This window comes from Dryobates pubescens, chromosome 1, assembly GCF_014839835.1.
Source record: "Dryobates pubescens isolate bDryPub1 chromosome 1, bDryPub1.pri, whole genome shotgun sequence".
Lineage (NCBI taxonomy): Eukaryota > Metazoa > Chordata > Aves > Piciformes > Picidae > Dryobates > Dryobates pubescens.
This window is the reverse complement of record NC_071612.1, coordinates 37,156,858-37,174,630: the sequence shown is the minus strand read 5'-3', so window position 1 is coordinate 37,174,630 and position 17,773 is coordinate 37,156,858. Positions and strand designations below refer to the sequence as shown.

Genomic DNA, 17,773 nt, shown 5'->3' with positions numbered 1-17,773 from the left:
CAGTAAATCAAAATACCTGAAATAGGTGATGACAGTGAAAAGGAAAGAGTGATAGTATTTGAAAGGAAACATAACCCAGGTTGCCATTTTGTTCCTTCTCTGAACACTTTTTTAACCTGCAGAGTTAGATAATGATTGGACTCAATGATCTTAAAGGTCTAAACCACTAGATTATTATTTTTTTAGTGCCATTTAGGACTTGTGTTGTTGGTCTGTTACCTTCATGAGATAACCTGATGCATGTGGCTGCTTGTTCAGTCAGCTCTTACCTTGTGACAGGAATTCCACTAGAGATTAAGTATATTTTTTATTTCCTTGGTTATTTCTATTAGGGTTTGGTCATGTCATTTTTAGTATGACTTGAGGGTGCCTGCTCCCTCCCTGGAGGTGTTCAAGGCCAGGCTGGATGAGGCCTTTAGCAGCCTGGTCTAGTAGGAGGTGCCCTTGCCCATGGCAGGGGGTTAGGAAGTAGATGATCTTTAAGGTCCCTTCCAACCCAAAGCATACTGTGATTCTATGATGATAGCTCAAACCAAAATGAAATCCCTGTTGCTTCCCTTCCATAGCAAATGAGCAGAACCAGGAGAAATGGAAAACTTAGATGTATACTTCAAGTTCTCCAAAACCACCACAATGACAGACTTTTAACAAGTCTTGTACATGACATGAGTGTTTTTGAACAGTTTTACCTCAAGGCAGAAATTGTTTCCAAAGGTTAAATAAATTCAGTTCTTCCTGTAGCATTTCACTTCTCATCCATTAGAACTCTTGATCATATGCCTGACTTTATCTTAGAGACCAAGGGAAAGCGCATACAAAGGAAAAGAAAGGGGGAGGTTTGGGGGAGTTTAAATTCAGTCATGCACTGAAAATGCCTTGCTGAAGCCTCAAAGTGTGTACCGGGGATGTTGCAGATCAATTTAATTTGTTCAGCCTGTTACTGTATTCATGTAACAGGAAATGGCTTATTTGTATCTGCCAGGTCCCTTCCAAAGATTAGAGAAGGGATTTCACTTTTTTTTTGTTTTTTGTCTTTTCCTCCCCCTCCTTTCCTCTCCTCCTGTGCTGTGTCCTTTGTGCTACCTCCACTCCGTGGCTCGGGCTGGAATCCTGCTGTGCGGTTCGAACGCATCTGTCGGCGAATCTAAAAGTTCCTCTGGTCAACTTGCACGTTCTCCTACTCTAGCTCGTCTTAACCCCTCGGCCTCTTCACCCAACTTCTTTAAATACCTAAGGCATAATTCAAGTGGAGAACCAAGTGGGCATTTTGCACAAAAGAGGTGAGCTAGCACCTGTATGTAGTTTGGGGTAAAGTTTGTTTTACTGTGTCACGAACGTGAATCTCTGTAGTGTAAGTAATTAAAACAATTTAATGTAGAGCAGAAGTGGTAGATTTTTATGGGAGAGGAAACTCGTCAACTGCTCAGTTACTGAAGGTAGAGCTGCTACTGTCATAATATTTTTTTGGTTTAATAAGTTAAATTCCTTCAGACACATGGACACATTACTTTTTTTCAGAGCAAATTGCTCCAAAGTAGCTTCTCATTATGCATCAGACAGCAGCACTGCTTAAGTTGAGTAGGGGATGTGTTACCAAGAGCTTGTGATCCAGCTCACTCTACCCCTCCTGATCATTCAGTTCTGTTCTGCTTTCTTCATAGTAACACAGGATCATGTCAATATTCCTTTGTGCCTGGCATTAAAGGCAAATTGAGGAAGGTAACTGAATGGGACAAGAAATAGCAAGAAATGGAGAACTGATACAAAAAAACCCAAACAAAAAAACCAAAAAAAACAACACCAAAAAAACCCCCAAACCTCATAACCCAGTAAAATAAACCAATCAACCAACCACCTCCCACTCCTCAAAACCAAGAGAACAAACCCAAACCCCCAGCCTGTCAGGTCATACATTTGTCTCACTTTGAACAATATCAAATTATATTTTTCTGTGCTTCCTTTCTCAGAACAAAAATCTGTGTAGAGGCCATTGAGAAAAGGATGTTAACCCATTATTTTCCCTGAGAACCTGAGCAGCTCCCAAAAAGTCTTAACTGTGAAACCCATTCTTGACCCTTTAAGCTGAAAGTGTTTATTCTGGCTCAAAAGGCTGATGAGACCAAATGCCCTTGGGAGCACTGTCAGCAGTCACTGGCCATTCATTGGCAAGCAATTTGTATTTGTTGCTCTTCGGTTTTGTTCTGGGTGAAGATTTCCTCTCTCCCCAAGGTGCTGATTCCTTGGATCCTGAGAAACTACTCATCTGAAAACCTTGGTGCACAAGTTCCTTCAGCTGTGTTTGCTGAGTACTAGCTAGCATCTCTCAATTTGGCTTCACCTCAGAAGTATAGTATAGCTCAGGGAGGGAAATGTGAGTCTGCATTGTGCTCTTTTCATTGTGATAAGATTTAATTGGATCTTGAAGGTTAAACTCTCCAAAGTAGATTTGGTAATGATTCTGCATGTTCAGCAGCACCTGTGCCTTCTCTTTCCCTGTCATTTGAGGCTATACCATGTTGGAACTCTGAGCAACAAAGACTGAAAACAGGAACTGATAGGGCTATCAGATGGGTTAATGAGTTCAAATCAGTAAAGTAAAACTGCCCAAGTTGGTTGTGATCTGTAAGTGACATTCCTGTGTAACTGTGATGGATTTACAACATGATTGTAAGTGAAACCTGCTGGCAGGGTACACCAGGCTTTGTGCTCGGTCCCAGCTACTGAAGAACAGCTTTACTTCATACTGGTGATTATCCCAGTGTATGCCCCATCTCAATCACACCTTCAGGAGATCATGCTTTATGCCCTCCAAATAGATCATTATGGTTTACCAAAAGTAGTTCTTTCTAATACTTAGTTTTTTCAGCAGTAAACTGTCCTATTCTTGTGTTTTTGTGTACTCTTCTGAGTATCTTCAACCAAGGATGGTTTTCATTCCATGCAGAAACTTTGCTATTGGAGTTGTTCCCTTTTCCTTCTCATAACCTTATTCTTAGTATGCTGAGAGCTTTTTATTTGAAAAGAAAGATCAGGACTATGTTGGCCAAAAGACTGATGAAATTTGATCAGTGCTCCTCTCTGTTGCATAAGTAGAGCCACAATCCTAAATGACCAGTCAGAAGGTGCAGCTTTTAACCTCAGAGTTCCACTCCTGTCTGAGTAAAACCCTGTTAATGCTTTACAAAATGAGATTTGCCAAAGTCTTCTTTTGCACTTAGCAGCATAATGATTATCAGTGTCAGCTTTTCCTAACCTTTTCCTCCAACCTGAGTCATTGAAACTGACACTTCAATAAATGTACAGCGGTAAAGCTGGCATCAGTTCTTATTAAAGGAATTTACTTGAAACAGTTACAGAGAATCTTGGGATATAGCAAAGAATAACTGCTTTACTGGAAGTCCGTTTATTTATAGTGGGATATTTTAGTTTGCCCAAACAAATATGCGTTTCAAAGTAGCACTTTGTTAGCAGTTTCAGCTTTGACTTTGGTTTCCTTGCTATTAAGGCCTTTAGGATGTAGCTGCCTTTTTTGTTGTTGTTTGAAATGTATCAGTGTGTATTATTTTTATTCTGTGAGTTTATGCTTCTTTGTTCTAAACTTTACTTTTCCCAACTGCACTCTCAGCATGTCCTACCGTACTGCCTTAAGGAAAAAGCTTCATTCTTCCTCCTCTGTGCCAAATTTCTTAAAATTTCTGGCTCCTGTAGATGAAAATAACACCTCTGACTTTAGGAACACAACAAGGTAGGGTTCTCTCCTAAAGACTTGGAGGTAAAACTGTGTTTTCAAAGGTTTCCTTGTCTGAATGATTTCAAATGCTTCTTGCACTTGCAAGTTCTGATTTGTGCAACAATTCACTTGCATGTGTTCTGCATGTGATTGCTGTCCAAAGGATGCAGCTATCCCAGACTCCTCTCCCATTAAGGCTGCAGAACTTAGCCATTTTGATGTTGTAATGGTATTGCAACTTCCATCTGTGTACTTTTGTGGTTATTCCTGCCAAAGGACTATATTGGCAGTTTTCAGTTACGAGACTATTCATGGTTCATCCTAAGCTAAGCACTGGTAGTGTCTTCAAATTGGAAGGAGAGGATGACCTGTGAAATGTTCCTCCTAGCTGCTGCCAGAGCTGTTTGTCCAGAGCTGAGTTAATTTACCTCTTTAGCTAATAGCAGGAATTAAAGGTATTAGAAGTTGAAAGATGTAATGGGTAAAAGTTCTAGTGGGATTTTTTTAATAGGAAAGCGCATTGCTGTTGACTGTTTCATTTCATACTCTGAATAAAAACCTCTGAATGTACTTTGTGGATTACACCAAAGGAGTATCATCCAAGCTTCCTGGACACTGGTACCAATTTTGTTGCTTATTTCAGATGGTGATTTAAGAACACAAAGGTTAAAAGTTTTGCTCCATTTCTTGCTGTGAAGGGATATATTATCTACCCAGTTCACAGAAGGTTGGAAGTTTACTTGGTGTTGATAAAGCTTCCTGATGTGTTCTGTTAAAAGGCATCAGCAATTTTTTGTCTCTCCTATGAATTACTAGATTTTGTGGATGGTAAAGATAAGTTATGTCCTTAATGCATTATGTTTCATTCACTGCTGCAGAGAGAGATGAAAATTAATTAAAACTGGAGAAAGTAAATTGCACAGAGCTGCTCCAGCCCCTTTTGGGGAACCTAAGTGGTGTTTGCACTCTTATTTAAGCCTGATGCCACAAAGCAAGCTTCACCTACCTACCACTGAGAGCTTGGCTCAGCATGTGCACAGCACACTGCACTCCTTGGCTCATGTTATGATATTCACTGAAGACTGTGTCACTGTCACAAGCAGATTCAGGTAACTTACTCACAAACCACTCTTTGTCCCACCATTTTAGTGACTACGAGTCCAAGCACAGCCAGCAGGTCGGTGGGGAAAGCCCTGTCAGGACTCGACGGCACTCGTGGAGGCAGCAGATATTCCTGCGAGTGGCAACCCCACAGAAAGCCTGTGACTCTCCCAGCAGATATGATGGTAAAGTCTGTGCTTATTGCCTCCCATGAACAGTGCTGGGGGATATAGTCTTGTCAAGTGCAGATCACTTTGTAGACATGGCACTTCAGGACATAGTTTCACAGCCATGGTGGTGTTAAGTTGGACTCAATGATCGCGAGTACTGCCTCCAGTTCTGGGGCCCCCAGCATGCAAAGGACATCAAATTGCTGTTGGAGCAGGTCCAGAGGAGGGCTGTGAAGGTAATCAGAAGGTTGGGGACAGGCTGTGAGAGTTGGGGCTGTTCAACATGGAGAAGATGAAGCTCTGGGGAGACCTTCCACTACCTGAGTGAGGCTACAAGAAAGACAGGAAGGGACTTTTTACAAGGGCTGGTAGTGATCGCATGAGAGGGAATGGATTGAAGACGGAAGAGGGGAGATTTAGACTGCAGATTGGGAAGAAATTCTTTACAGTGAGGGTGGTGAGACACTGAAACAGGTTGTCCAGGGAGGCTGTGGATGCCCCTTCTCTAGACATTTTCAAGTCCAGGTTGAATGAGGCTTTGAGCAACCTGGCCTGGTGGAGGGCATCCTTGTCAATGACAGAAGGGCTGGAAGTAAATAATCTTTATGGTCCCTTCCAATCCAACTATGAATCTGTGAATCTTGGAGGTATTTTCCAACTGAAGCTATTCTTTGTCTACCAGGTAGACATACTTTGCCCAGTGCTCTGTTTTTATGGTCTTAGCAGTTTCACACCTACTTTTTGCTCACAAAATCACACAGAATCATGGAATGTGTCTGGTTGGAAGAGACCTCTAAGACCATCCAGTCCAACCTTTGACCTGGTAGTGAAAGGTCATCACTAAACCATGTCCCAGGACTCAAGGTGTGGCCTCCACAGTGCCCTGTCAGGAGGACTATGACTTCCCTGGTCCTGCTGGCCACACTATTGCTAATCCAGGCCAGGATGCTGTTGGCCTTCTTGGCCACCTGGGCACACACTGGCTCATGTTCAGCCAGCTCTTGATCAACACCCCCAAGTCTTCCTCTGCTGGGCAGTTTCCAGCCACTCTGCCCCAAGCCTGGACCATTCATGGGGTTGGTGCGTGCCGGACATGTAAAATGCTCTCCTGTACTTCAAGTCATATGAAGGAGCTCTCTGTAAGTTTACTGTTTTTGCAGGCTTGGAGCATCTTTTTAGGACTGGATTGTTTTTGAAAGCCTGAAAACCTTCCCACGTTAAATAGGAAAAAAACCCTAAATTGCCTATCCAAGCATTTCCTCTGAGACATAATAGCTGCAAGATACAATCTTAACAACCTGCAGCTGGGTAAGCAGAACAGTTGGAGAAACAAGGGTGGCCAACATGGAAAACAGGAAGTGCTATTAATAGGAGGAGCAATTTGAAGTATCTGGCCTTTTCCTACACTCCTGTTTTCATTTTCTGGTGTTGTTCCAAGGTACATAGTCAATTTGGGAACAGAGGGAGAAAACTCAAAGAATTAGGTAGGTTTTTTTCCCTATTTATAGCAAGTATTAAGTTTTTCCCTTTGGATTTGCATGCATCTCCTTGAACATTTTTGGCAGTAAATGATACAAGAGTTGAGGCTGTTCAGCCTGGAGAAGAAAAGGCTCCAGGGAGACCTTATAGCAGCCTCCCAGTACCTGACAGGGGCTACAAGAAAGCCAGGAAGGGAATTTTTACAAGTGCTTGTAGTGATAGGACAAGGAGGAATGGATTGAAGCTAAAAGAGGGCAGATTTAGACTGGAGATTACAAAGAGTGAGGGTGGTGAGACATGGGAATAGGTTGCCCAGGGAGACTGGGGATGCCCTGTCCCTGGAGGTGTTAAAGTACAAGTTGGATGAGGCCTTGACCAGCCTGGTCTAGTGGATGGTGCCCCTGCCAATGGCAGTGGGGTTGGAACTAGGTGATCTTGGAGGTCCCTTCCAGTCCAAACCATTCTATGAATCTATGAATCTCTGTAGCCTTTGAGAGAGCCACTGTACAGATGATCTAATATTGGACTCACCTCTGCAGTTCACTCAGTACCCTCTGTAGTTCCAAAGTAAATGTCATTCATCATCTCATCCCTCTTTCTTTCATATTCTGTCAAGGAGAAGCAGCACTTGTGGGTGCTTCCACTTACCCTTTTCCCCACTGTTTTCCTCTGCTTCTATACATAACTTTCCAGTAAGGCATTATGCAGTTTGCTGCTTTGCAAGACAGCCGGGTGGTCTCTGGTAAGCCTGAAGATGAGGCTGATCACCAGTTTGGAGATCTAGAAAGGCTTTCCTGCATAGACAAAGTGATCTCTAGAGATTTTTATTGCTTTTCAGCTGGTGGCTGGAGATATAGATGGTTGAATTATGCTAGTTCTGTTGTAGCAAGCTGCAGTTGAAATGTCCAGCCTCCTCTTCTGTTGATGGAATAGTTCTGCTGCTGCAGGTAGTGTGGAGCACTGGGGGGCAGCATTTCTCTCACCACCACCCTGAGACTGACTCAAGTGTCTCTTCCTCTGAAAGCTTGCTCATTATTCGTTTGTAGGGGTGGAGTGAGTGTTGTGTCCTGTAAGGAGAGGAGAGATAGAATAAGAGGAGCACAGGTCACTTACAAAAGGGATCACAATTTGGGCTGTTACAATACTATATTGCTTTTGAAAGAAGGTTTCCATTAATCTCTTTTTTTGGGTCTGTTTTCTACATGTCTCCTTCCCTGGAAGTGGTTAAAGACACCTAGATGTGGTGCTGAGGGACATGGTTTAGCACCAGACTTGGTAGAGTTAGATAATAATTTGCCTTGATAATCATGGATGTGGCCTTGAGTAGCCTGGTCTGTTGGAAGGTGTCCCTGCCCATGGCAGAGGATTGGAACTAGATGATCTTTAAGGTCCTTTCCAACCCAAAACATTCTATGATTCTATGGTCTTAAAGGTCTCTTCCAGCTGAAACAATTCTATGATTCTGTAGGTATACAAAATTTACTCTAGATCTCTCACTGTCTTAAACATTTGAAGTAAGTTTCTTTACACCCTACCCACCCTGCTTAGTGATTTTCAATCTTCTGTGGAGCTTCTCTAAGCAGATAATGTTGCTATGCAGATGGTTTAGAACTTCCTAGTTCTCTGTCTTCAATGGTAAAAAGGTGAAGGGGACAACCTGGTAGTAATTTTAAACCAGTTATCAAAAAAAAAAGTGATAAGTTTTCAACTGAATCAGCTTTCTGGTGCCACTCAGTATTACACAAGCACTAGAGCCAGGGACACGTGTGTGGAAGCTGAGGGTGGGTGATCTCACCCTGCTGAGGAGCAGGACACACTTAAAATCAGAGAATCACAGAATCACTTTGGTTAGAAAAGACCTTTAAGATCATCAAGTCCAACCATTACCTAGCTCTGCCAGGTCTGGTGCTAAACCATATCCCCAGTATCACATCTCTGTGTCTTTTAAATGCCTCCAGGGATGGGAATTCATCTCTCTGAGGAGCTTGTTCCAGTGTTTGAGAGCCCTTTCAATCAAGAATTTTCTTTTCAGATCTAACCTAAATCTCCTCTAGTGTGACTTGAGGCCATTTCTTCTTGTCCTGTCACTGGTTACTAAGGAGAAGAGACTAACACCCATCTGGCTACGACCTCCTTTCAGGGACTTTTAGGGAGTGAGAAGGTCTCCCCTCAGCCTCCTTTTCTCCAGACTAAGTCAACCCCAATTCCTTTGCTGCTCATCGCAGGACCTGTTTTCCAGTCCCTTCATCAACTTCATTGCCCTTGTGCATACAGTACAGAGTGATCATGAAACTTCACCTTGCACTGCAGAGCAGTGGGAAATTTGCATACTTTCATCTAGCATCTACACTGCACTGCGGTGGACTATTGGAGCTCTCAGCTGCTGGGATCCCCACAAGTCCATGGGACCGGATGGGATCCATCCTAGGGTGCTGAGGGAGCTGGCAGATGAGCTGGCTAAGCTACTCTCCATCATTTTTCATCAGTCCTGGCTCACTGGAGAGGTCCCAGGTGACTGGAAGCTGGCCAACGTGGTACCCATCCGCAAGAAGGAACGGTTGGATGAGGCAGGGAATTATAGCCCTGTCAGCCTGACCTCAGTGCCAGGCAAGATTATGGAACAGGTCTTTTGAGTGCAATCACACAGCACTTACAGGATGGGATCAGGCCCAGCCAGCATGGATTCAGGAAGGGCAGGTCCTGCCTGACCAACCTGATCTCGTTCTATGATCAGGTGACTGCCTGGTGGATGTGGGGAGGCCTGTGGTTGTAGTCTACCTGGACCTCAGCAAGGCCTTTGACACCATCCCCCACAGCAAACTCCTGGCCAAGCTGTCAGCCCATGGCTTGGATGGGAGCACACTGCGATGGGTTAGGAACTGGCTGGAGGGCCAAGCCCAGAGAGTGGTGGTGAATGGTGCCACATCCAGCTGGCAGCCAGTCACTAGTGGTGTGCCCCAGGGATCAGTGCTGGGCCCCATGCTCTTTAACATCTTTATCGATGATCTGGATGAGGGCATTGAGTCAGTCATCAGTAAATTTGCAGATGACACCAAGCTGGGGGCAGGAGTTGATCTGCTGGAGGGTAGAGAGGCTCTGCAGAGGGACCTCGACAGGCTGGGCAGATGGGCAGAGTCCAACAGCATGAGATTTAACACATCCAAGTGCCGGGTTCTGCACATTGGCCACAACAACCCCATGCAGAGCTACAGGCTGGGGTCAGAGTGGCTGGAGAGCAGCCAGGTGGAGAGGGACCTGGGGGTACTGGTAGATGGTAGGCTGAACATGAGCCTGCAGTGTGCCCAGGCAGCCAAGAGGGCCAATGGCATCCTGACCTGCATCAGGAACAGTGTGGCCAGCAGGAGCAGGGAGGTCATTCTGCCCCTGTACACTGCACTGGTTAGGCCACACCTTGAGTACTGTGTCCAGTTCTGGGCCCCTCAGTTTAGGAAGGAGGTTGACTTGCTGGAACGAGTCCAGAGAAGGGCAACAAAGTTGGTGAGGGGCTTGGAGCACAAGCCCTATGAGGAGAGACTGAGGGAGCTGGGGTTGCTTAGCCTGGAGAAGAGGAGACTCAGGGGTGACCTTATTGCTCTCTACAACTACCTGAAGGGAAGTTGTAGACAGACGGATGTTGGTCTCTTCTTCCAGGCAGCCAGTACCAGAACGAGAGGACACAGTCTCAGGCTGCGCCAGGGGAGGTTTAGGTTGGATGTTAGGAAGAAGTTCTGCACAGAGAGAGTGATTGCCCATTGGAATGGGATGCCTGGGGAGGTGGTAGAGTCACCATCATTGGAGGTGTTCAGGAGGAGACTTGATGGGGTGGTTGGTGCCATGGGTTAGTTGTTTAGGTGGGTTGGATTGGTTGAGGGGTTGGATGCAATGATCTTGAAGTTCTCTTCCAACCTGGTTTATTATTATTATTATTATTATTTCCACTCCCATTTTCACATACTGGCTGTTTGTAACTGGCCAAAGTGGGAGAGGTGTTGTGCAGATAGTCAGACACTCCCAGCAGAGTCATGTGGGTATGAGTAGTTTTGTGAAGTAAATGGGCATTTATGTGGGGTAAATTATTTGGAAGGTGTCATTTAAGGCCATATAATGATTCTTTTTTAGCAACAGAATTATTATTATAGAATCATTTTGGTTGGAAAAGACCCTTTAAGATTTTGAATCCAACCATTATCTGACTCTACTCTGATGCTAAACTGTGTCCCTCAGCACCACATCTCTGCCTCCTTTAAACACCTAAAGGATGGGTACTCAGCAGCAGTTCCTTCTAATACCCAACCTAAACCTCCCATAGTACAACTAGAGGACATTTCCTCTTGTCCTATTAACTCATCCTAGTTAATTATTAATTAAGTAATGACTAATTTTTTAAGTGCTGTAGGAAAGCCTCTTGTTTAGAATTGACTCAGCTCTGTCCCTCTCAGAGTGAATAGATGCTCATAATCTTGATTTGCAGCACAGGAGCTTGGTTGTAAGCAGTAAGTACCACACACAAGCTATGATGGCTTCCGTGCCCATTGAAGTGTCAGGGCATGTGTTTCTCATTGCTAAACGGGTTGTTCTTGGATGTACTGATTACTTTTTAAAAAGCTCTTGACTTTAAAAGAAAAATCGAGCTCTAAAGCATCTCTCAGCTGTTTTAACTGTATTGGAACACACAGTATTTAAAAAATTCCTCATTTAGCCCTTGCTTTAAGTTTTATGTCAGACTAGAATAAATTCCTGCTTCTTGCGATGCCCTATCTGAAGCTTTCTGTAGCAGAAGGCTCTTGGTTATGTAAGCACATTCAGTTATGAAGTCAAATGCTGTAGGTAACTATGGTTATAGGAGTTTGCTAATGCTCTGATTTTGTATCGTGTATGAAAGGTGGTGTTTGGGACAAGAGGAAATGGCTCAAGTTGCACCAGGGGAGGTTTGGGTTGGATCTTAGAAGAAACATTAGAAGAACCTTCTTGACTGAAGGGATTGTCAAACACTGGAACAGGCTCCCACAGGAGGTGGCTGAACCCCCATCTCTGGAGGTATTTAAAAGCTACAGACACATGGTGCTGAGGGTCATAGTTTAGCACCAGAATTGGTTAGAATGGTTGGACTTGATGAGCTTGAAGGTCTTTTCCAACCCAAATGATTCTGTGTGTTACTTTACCTCGGTGGAAGATCTGAAGAGAACTAAGGATGTTGTACAAGTCCTTTCCTCTGGGCAGTTTAATCTTACATGACCGTGAAGATTCTGGTTTGTTTGCTAAGCTGAGTTCTGTAATGTTGAAAATGTAACAAAGAAAAACTGTGTAATGCAGAAAATGAAATGCTTCATGGAATTCCTCCCTCCATGTTCTCTCCATGTCCTGCCTGATGTCTTAACCCTGGAGAGCAGATGTGACTGGTTAGCACTGCAGGGAGAGCCACATAGCAAAAGCTTGATAGAGAGGATGAGAGTGATGTGTACTTGAGCCTCCTCCCTATTAGCTTCCTATACAAATAGAACAAGCCCTTCCTTTCCACATGAGGTATTGCAGTCTCTAGGCAAAGATGAGTCTTGTTATCTTGGTTTTGGTATTTGAGGTTGGTTAGACTCAGTGCTTCTGAAAGAATGTCTTTAAAATTCAGGCTTTTGAGGTAGGTTTGTCACTTCTGTTGTTTTTCAAGTTGGTGTGTGTGGTTTCCCTCGGAGCATTTCCTTTTTCAGTTTGGACCCACAGACTTGTAGAATGGGCAGTTCAGGTCTGCACTTCAAATGGAAAGTAATCTATATGTTTGTAAAATATAATCATGATTTTTTTGAGTCCACTCAGTCCTGAGCCTGAAAGAGCAGAAGTATGGTGGACCTGTAGAAGTGGCACATACAGAGATGGGATTTCATACCTCAGCTTCAAGGAAGGGAGGAACGTATCTGAAAGGAGTGCAAGTCAAATGTGGAATAGGAATCAACCAAAGGAGATGAGGTTGGCAGATGAACAGGGAAGCAAGCTTTCAGTGTGTGCTGAAGTGTTCAGGTCCTGCTCAAGTGCAGTGGCTGATCTTACAGACGTTCTGGATGCTGCACATTAACTGGATTTTAACACATGGCAGTTTGGTTTGATGGAACGTGAGCTCCCAGTTATGTCCAGTTGAGTTGCTGTGCTGTTTAGCTTTGTTTTCGCTCCTATCCTCTAGGTCATTTGTGCATAATGAAGTAATACTCAGTTTCTTGCTACAGTATTTCTGTTCTGGATGTGAACGCTGGGTGGCTGTCACCCTGTTGATGATATTCATGACTTGGGTTAGAGCTGACTTAACCAAATGTCTGGCTTTTCACTGTGACTTGAGGCCTTACCTGCACATTCCACTTCTTCCCCGCCCTTTACCAGCTGAGCAGCTGATGCAACTCTGCAAACTTTAGGCAGGCCACCTGAGCAGTTAGACAGGTTCATTTGGGTTTCTATACATCCTGCTACCGGCCAGCATGGAAATGGGAGGGAGGGCAGGTTGTGAATGTGTTGCACTTTATCAGAGTAGACTTTAGACTTTTCTGTTAAGTGTCCACAAGTGATAAGAAAGAAAGAAAAGATAGAAAAGGAGCTGCCACTTGGAAGACAAAATCAACCTAGGACTTTTCCACAGAAGAATTAGAGGTAGGGTTGATGATCATAATTGTTCAGCCTGTAGAGTTTTGTAGCCTTGCAGTTTTCTTTTATAGATTTAACCATTGTGAGTGAAATTCTTTTACTAATACTGATCTTATCAGGGTAGTCAGTAACAGACAAGAAATGCTCAGCCTTGATGGAAGAAGGACCATGAACTTCAATAACTAATGCTTTGTAGTGGTTCAGTGCTGCTACAGTTAAATTTGATCACTGGAGGACAAGAAGTGAGTAACATCTCAGATAAATAAAAAGTGACATTTGTTAAGTTGGTGCTTGAGGACCAAGCCACAAAATTTGCACTGAGAAAGTGAGATGTGCATGTTAAAACAGGAAGATTTTAGGTCTTGGATGTGTTCATTCTTTCTTTAGGATTATAATGTGTTTAATCATTTCCTTGCATGTTTCCTTGGCAGCCTGGGGTTTTTTGCAGGTGTGTAACCACAAACTATCTCTAGCTAGTCTGCTATTTTCTAACACATATATATGCATAAAATATGACTGACTTTAAAGGACATTCATAAACCACTTGAGAGGGTGTGTAGGATGAGATTTTTGTTTTTTACTCTAAAATACTGGGTGCTCATAAATGTACTAAGAACTGAATAGACTACAGCTAGCATGCCATGGACAAGGCTGTACCTACCTGGATCACTTGGACATTCTGCATTCATATTTCGTGACCATTTTTGTTAATTCCTCTTTCTTATGGTGATGTTTCTTTGTTGCATGTAGAGAAGATGAAAAATTTTTCATTCCAGATGCCAGTTGTTTCTTTTTTTTTTTTTAATCCATGCAAATTCGGGCAGTTCTACCAGCATTAGCTTGAGGAGAGGCTGGGGAGCTGGGATTGTTTAGCTTGGAGAAGAGGAGGCTCAGGGGAGACCTTATTGCTCTCTACAACTAACTGAAGGGAGGCTGTAGCCAGGAGGGGGTTGGTCTCTTCTCCCAGGCAATCAGCACCAGAACAAGAGGACACAGTCTCAAGCTGTGCCAGGGGAAGTTTAGGCTCGAGGTGAGGAGAAAGTTCTCCACAGAGAGAGTTGTTAGCCTTTGGAATGTGCTGCCCAGGGAGGTGGTGGAGTCACCATCCCTGGAGGTATTCAAGAGGGGATTAGACATGGCACTTGGTGCCATGGTTTAGTAGTCATGAGGTCATGGGTGACAGGTTGGACTTGATGATCTTTAAGGTCTTTAACAGCAGTTCCTTTATAATGATCTTTGATAAAAATCAGCATGAAAGCTACTGTGTGTACAGAACACTGTTGGCAGTGTGGGCATCAAAACCAACAATCAAATCCAAATACTTTAATTATTATCACAAGCTGGGGGTTATTAAGAGTGTGTGTTCCTGCTCTATCTGATGGCCACACCTTGAGTACTGTGTCCAGTTCTGGGCCCTTCAGTTTAGGAAAGATGTTGAGTTGCTGGAAGGTGTCCAGAGAAGGGCAACAAAGCTGGGGAGGGGTTTGGAGCACAAGTCCTATGAGGAGAGGCTGAGGGAGCTGGGGTTGCTTAGTCTGGAGAAGAGGAGGCTCAGGGGTGACCTTCTTGCTCTCTACAGCTACCAGAAGGGAGGTTGTAGCCAGGAGGGGGTTGGTGTCTTCTCCCAGGCAACCAGCACCAGAACAAGAGGACACAGTCTCAAGCTGCACCAGGGGAGGTTTAGGTTTGATGTTACGAAGAAATTCTTCACAGAAGGAGTGATTGGCCATTGGGATGTGCTGCCCAGGGTGGTGGTGGAGTCACCATCACTGGAGGTGTTTAGGAAGAGACTGGATGGGGTGCTTGGTGCCATGGTTTAGCTGATTAGGTGGTGTTGGGTGATAGGTCGGACTCATTGATCTGAAAGGTCTTTTCCAACCTGCTTTATTCTATTCTATTCTATTCTATTCTATTCTATTCTATTCTATTCTATTCTATTCTATTCACCTAAAGGTCTTTTGGAATTGCAGTCCTTTCTCCAGGGATTTCTTTCAATTTACCTGCAAAGGAATAAAGAAGAAAAAATATATCAGTGAATGTTTCTCAGTTTCTTTTAAAAGATACAGTAGGATTTATTCATGGCATTGATATTTTTCATAACTAGTTGTATTTTTGAATGCTTCTGTCAGTGCTTCCTGCTTCTCTTTGCAACATGCTCATTGCCTTTGAAGTGTCCAATGTTTGTTTTTTGCCTAATTCCCATTCCCCTGGAGTTCATAGTTCTCTGAAAGCCTGTAGATACCCAAAGTTTAAGCAGCTACACTTCTACCCAGAGTGCAAGCTTGTAAAAGTTTCAGTGGTACTGCTACCCAAAAACATTGCATTCATTTTTATGTATGTACATTTTAGCCCTGGAATTTAATTGTGGTGCCAAAGTAATAAATGTTGTGTGAGGAAACAAGTGGGTTTGGACCCACCCTATTTGTCAACTCACTCTTTGAGAGGAGAAGTTTGACAGTGGCAAAAGCCAACGGCTGTATTTCCATTGTTACTGAGTTACCTGAGCTTCCTTTCAACAAACAAGAACGGTTTCCTATGCACCGTGTGAGTCAGTACATGGTAGCTTTCTGAGCAGATTCTGAAGGGGTGAAAACCTTCCTGTTTTGTTAGTTTATAGAGATAATTGGGGAGGGGGGTGTGGGGTTAATTCAAGATCTTTATCACTGTGTTAGGCAGTGATAAAGAAATGGACCACTGAGCTAGGACACAGAATAATTGTTTCAGGAGCGTCCCTTCTCCAGGAGTTGTTTGCAATAGCATGCACCGATGGACTTGTGCTTGGCTGGAGAGTCTGGGGAATGGGTTTCCTTGCACTGATTCTAAACCATTTTCTTGCCTGCACAGCTGGTCAGTTTGCCCTCAGGGTGACATTTCACAGCCATTCCATTCGGCTGGAGAAGTGTCCTTGTGCTGGCTGTTGGACCATTCCTTTTCAAGGAGGTGAACTGAGTCATTTTACTTTTAGATACAGGTTATATCACAGACTATTGAGCCTTCAGAGAAGCTGTATAAAACAATCAAATAAAGTGACACTGCAGCAGGCACTAAGAAAACAAAGTATAGGAACTTGTGCTCCCTGTGCTGACAACTTCATTAAAACCAGTGCTGTTTATCCTTTCTCTAAAAAGGAAGATAGGTTTTATAGAATCATAGAGGACTTCTCCAACCTTAAAGTCCAACCTTACACCTAACACCTCCATTTGCCTGAAAGTTCTGTGCTTCTCACTTTATTTTATAGTGTTTTCAGTCTTGGAATTATTCACATGCTTGACAAAAAGAGACATTTCATGGCAGGCCAGCTGGAGCCAAAAGGAAAAGCACAGAAGGTTATGACACAGTTAAAAGTTAGAGTGAGAGCAAACATGTCTTAGGTTCCTGTCTCCCTTTCTGCCTGTTTACTTAAAGAACTGGTAATCATCCCATTGTATGGCCTTAGGTGGTGGTGTGTTTGTGCAGCTAAGGGTGTGTGTTGTGTTTGTTAAACACAGGTTAGAGGTTATTCTCTCTGTGTTTGATGCAATCCGCTCTTTGAATCCCGCAGGGTTTCCACTGTAGGTTGCGTTTCAGCAATTTCTCAAACTAGCCTTTTCCTCTTTTAGTTCTGTCCTTGTAAAGCTGGAGTTAGCAAGCTGTTGTCTTGGTGTCTGGCACATTCTTTTCGTCAGGTAATAAAAAATAGGGCTCCAAGCTTTGGCCCATGTGATTCCTGTTCAGAAGCAGCTTGTAAATCTGTTTGGCAGGGGGAGTTGAACTCCATGATCTTCAGAGGTGCCTTCCAATCGCTACCATTCAGGAGGAGACTTGATGGGGTGCTTGGTGCCGTGGGCTAGTTGTTTGGGTGGTGTTTGATTGGTTGATGGGTTGGACGCGGTGATCTTGAAGGTCTCTTCCAACCTGGTTTATTCTATGTATATGTATTCTGTGAAACCTTGCTTGGTTTAGAGGGGCTTTTCATAAGGGTGTCTAGCTGAGGGAGAGGAGGTTTAGACTGGCTCTTAGGAAGAAGTTTTTCAGTACAAGGGTGGTGGGACTCTGGAATAGGCTGCCCAGAGAGATTAGGGATGCCTCCTCCCTGGGAGTGTTCAAGGCCAGTCTGGAGGAGGCCTTGAGCAGCCAAATCTAGTTGAAAGGTGTCCCTCTCCATGGCAAGTAGGTTGGAATGGATGATCTCTATGGTCCCTTCCAACCGAAGCTATTCTGTGATTGGTATTGCTGCCTCCTATAAGCATAGAGAGAGAGAGAGTATGTTTATCTAGATATGTTGCTGAGGGACATGGTTTGGCACTGGGTAGAGTTAGAAAATGTTTGGACTTAATAATAAACCAGGTTGGAAAAGACCTTCAAGATCATCGCGTCGAACCCCTCAACCAATCCAACACCACCTAAATAACTAAGCCATGGCACCAAGCACCCCATCAAGTCTCCTCCTGAACACCTCCAATGATGATGACTCCACCACCTCCCCAGACAGCCCATTCCAATGGGCAATCACTCTCTCTGTATAGAACTTCTTCCTAACATCCAACCTAAACCTCCCCTGGCGCAGCCTGAGACTGTGTCCTCTTGTTCTGGTGCTGGCTGCCTGGGAGAAGAGACCAACATCCACCTGTCTACAACCTCTCTTCAGGTAGTTGTAGAGAGCAATAAGGTCACCCCTGAGTCTCCTCCTCTC

The 17,773-nt window shown here is 43.9% G+C and overlaps 1 protein-coding gene across 6 annotated transcripts in view; it reads left to right on the top strand.

The window, feature by feature from the left end:
* TBC1D1 (TBC1 domain family member 1) overlaps positions 1-17,773 on the top strand; it is a 110,221-nt gene that overhangs the window by 69,198 nt on the left and 23,250 nt on the right. For 3 of the 6 annotated variants that reach the window (XM_054164090.1, XM_009896555.2, XM_054164122.1), the window contains exons 11-13: positions 1,152-1,280; positions 3,626-3,745; positions 4,880-5,016. In XM_054164090.1, the coding sequence (XP_054020065.1) occupies positions 1,152-1,280; positions 3,626-3,745; positions 4,880-5,016 (386 nt within the window). The remainder of the gene's footprint in view (positions 1-1,151; positions 1,281-3,625; positions 3,746-4,879; positions 5,017-17,773) is intronic. The other 3 variants (XM_054164117.1, XM_009896556.2, XM_054164098.1) reach the window with 2 other exon arrangements.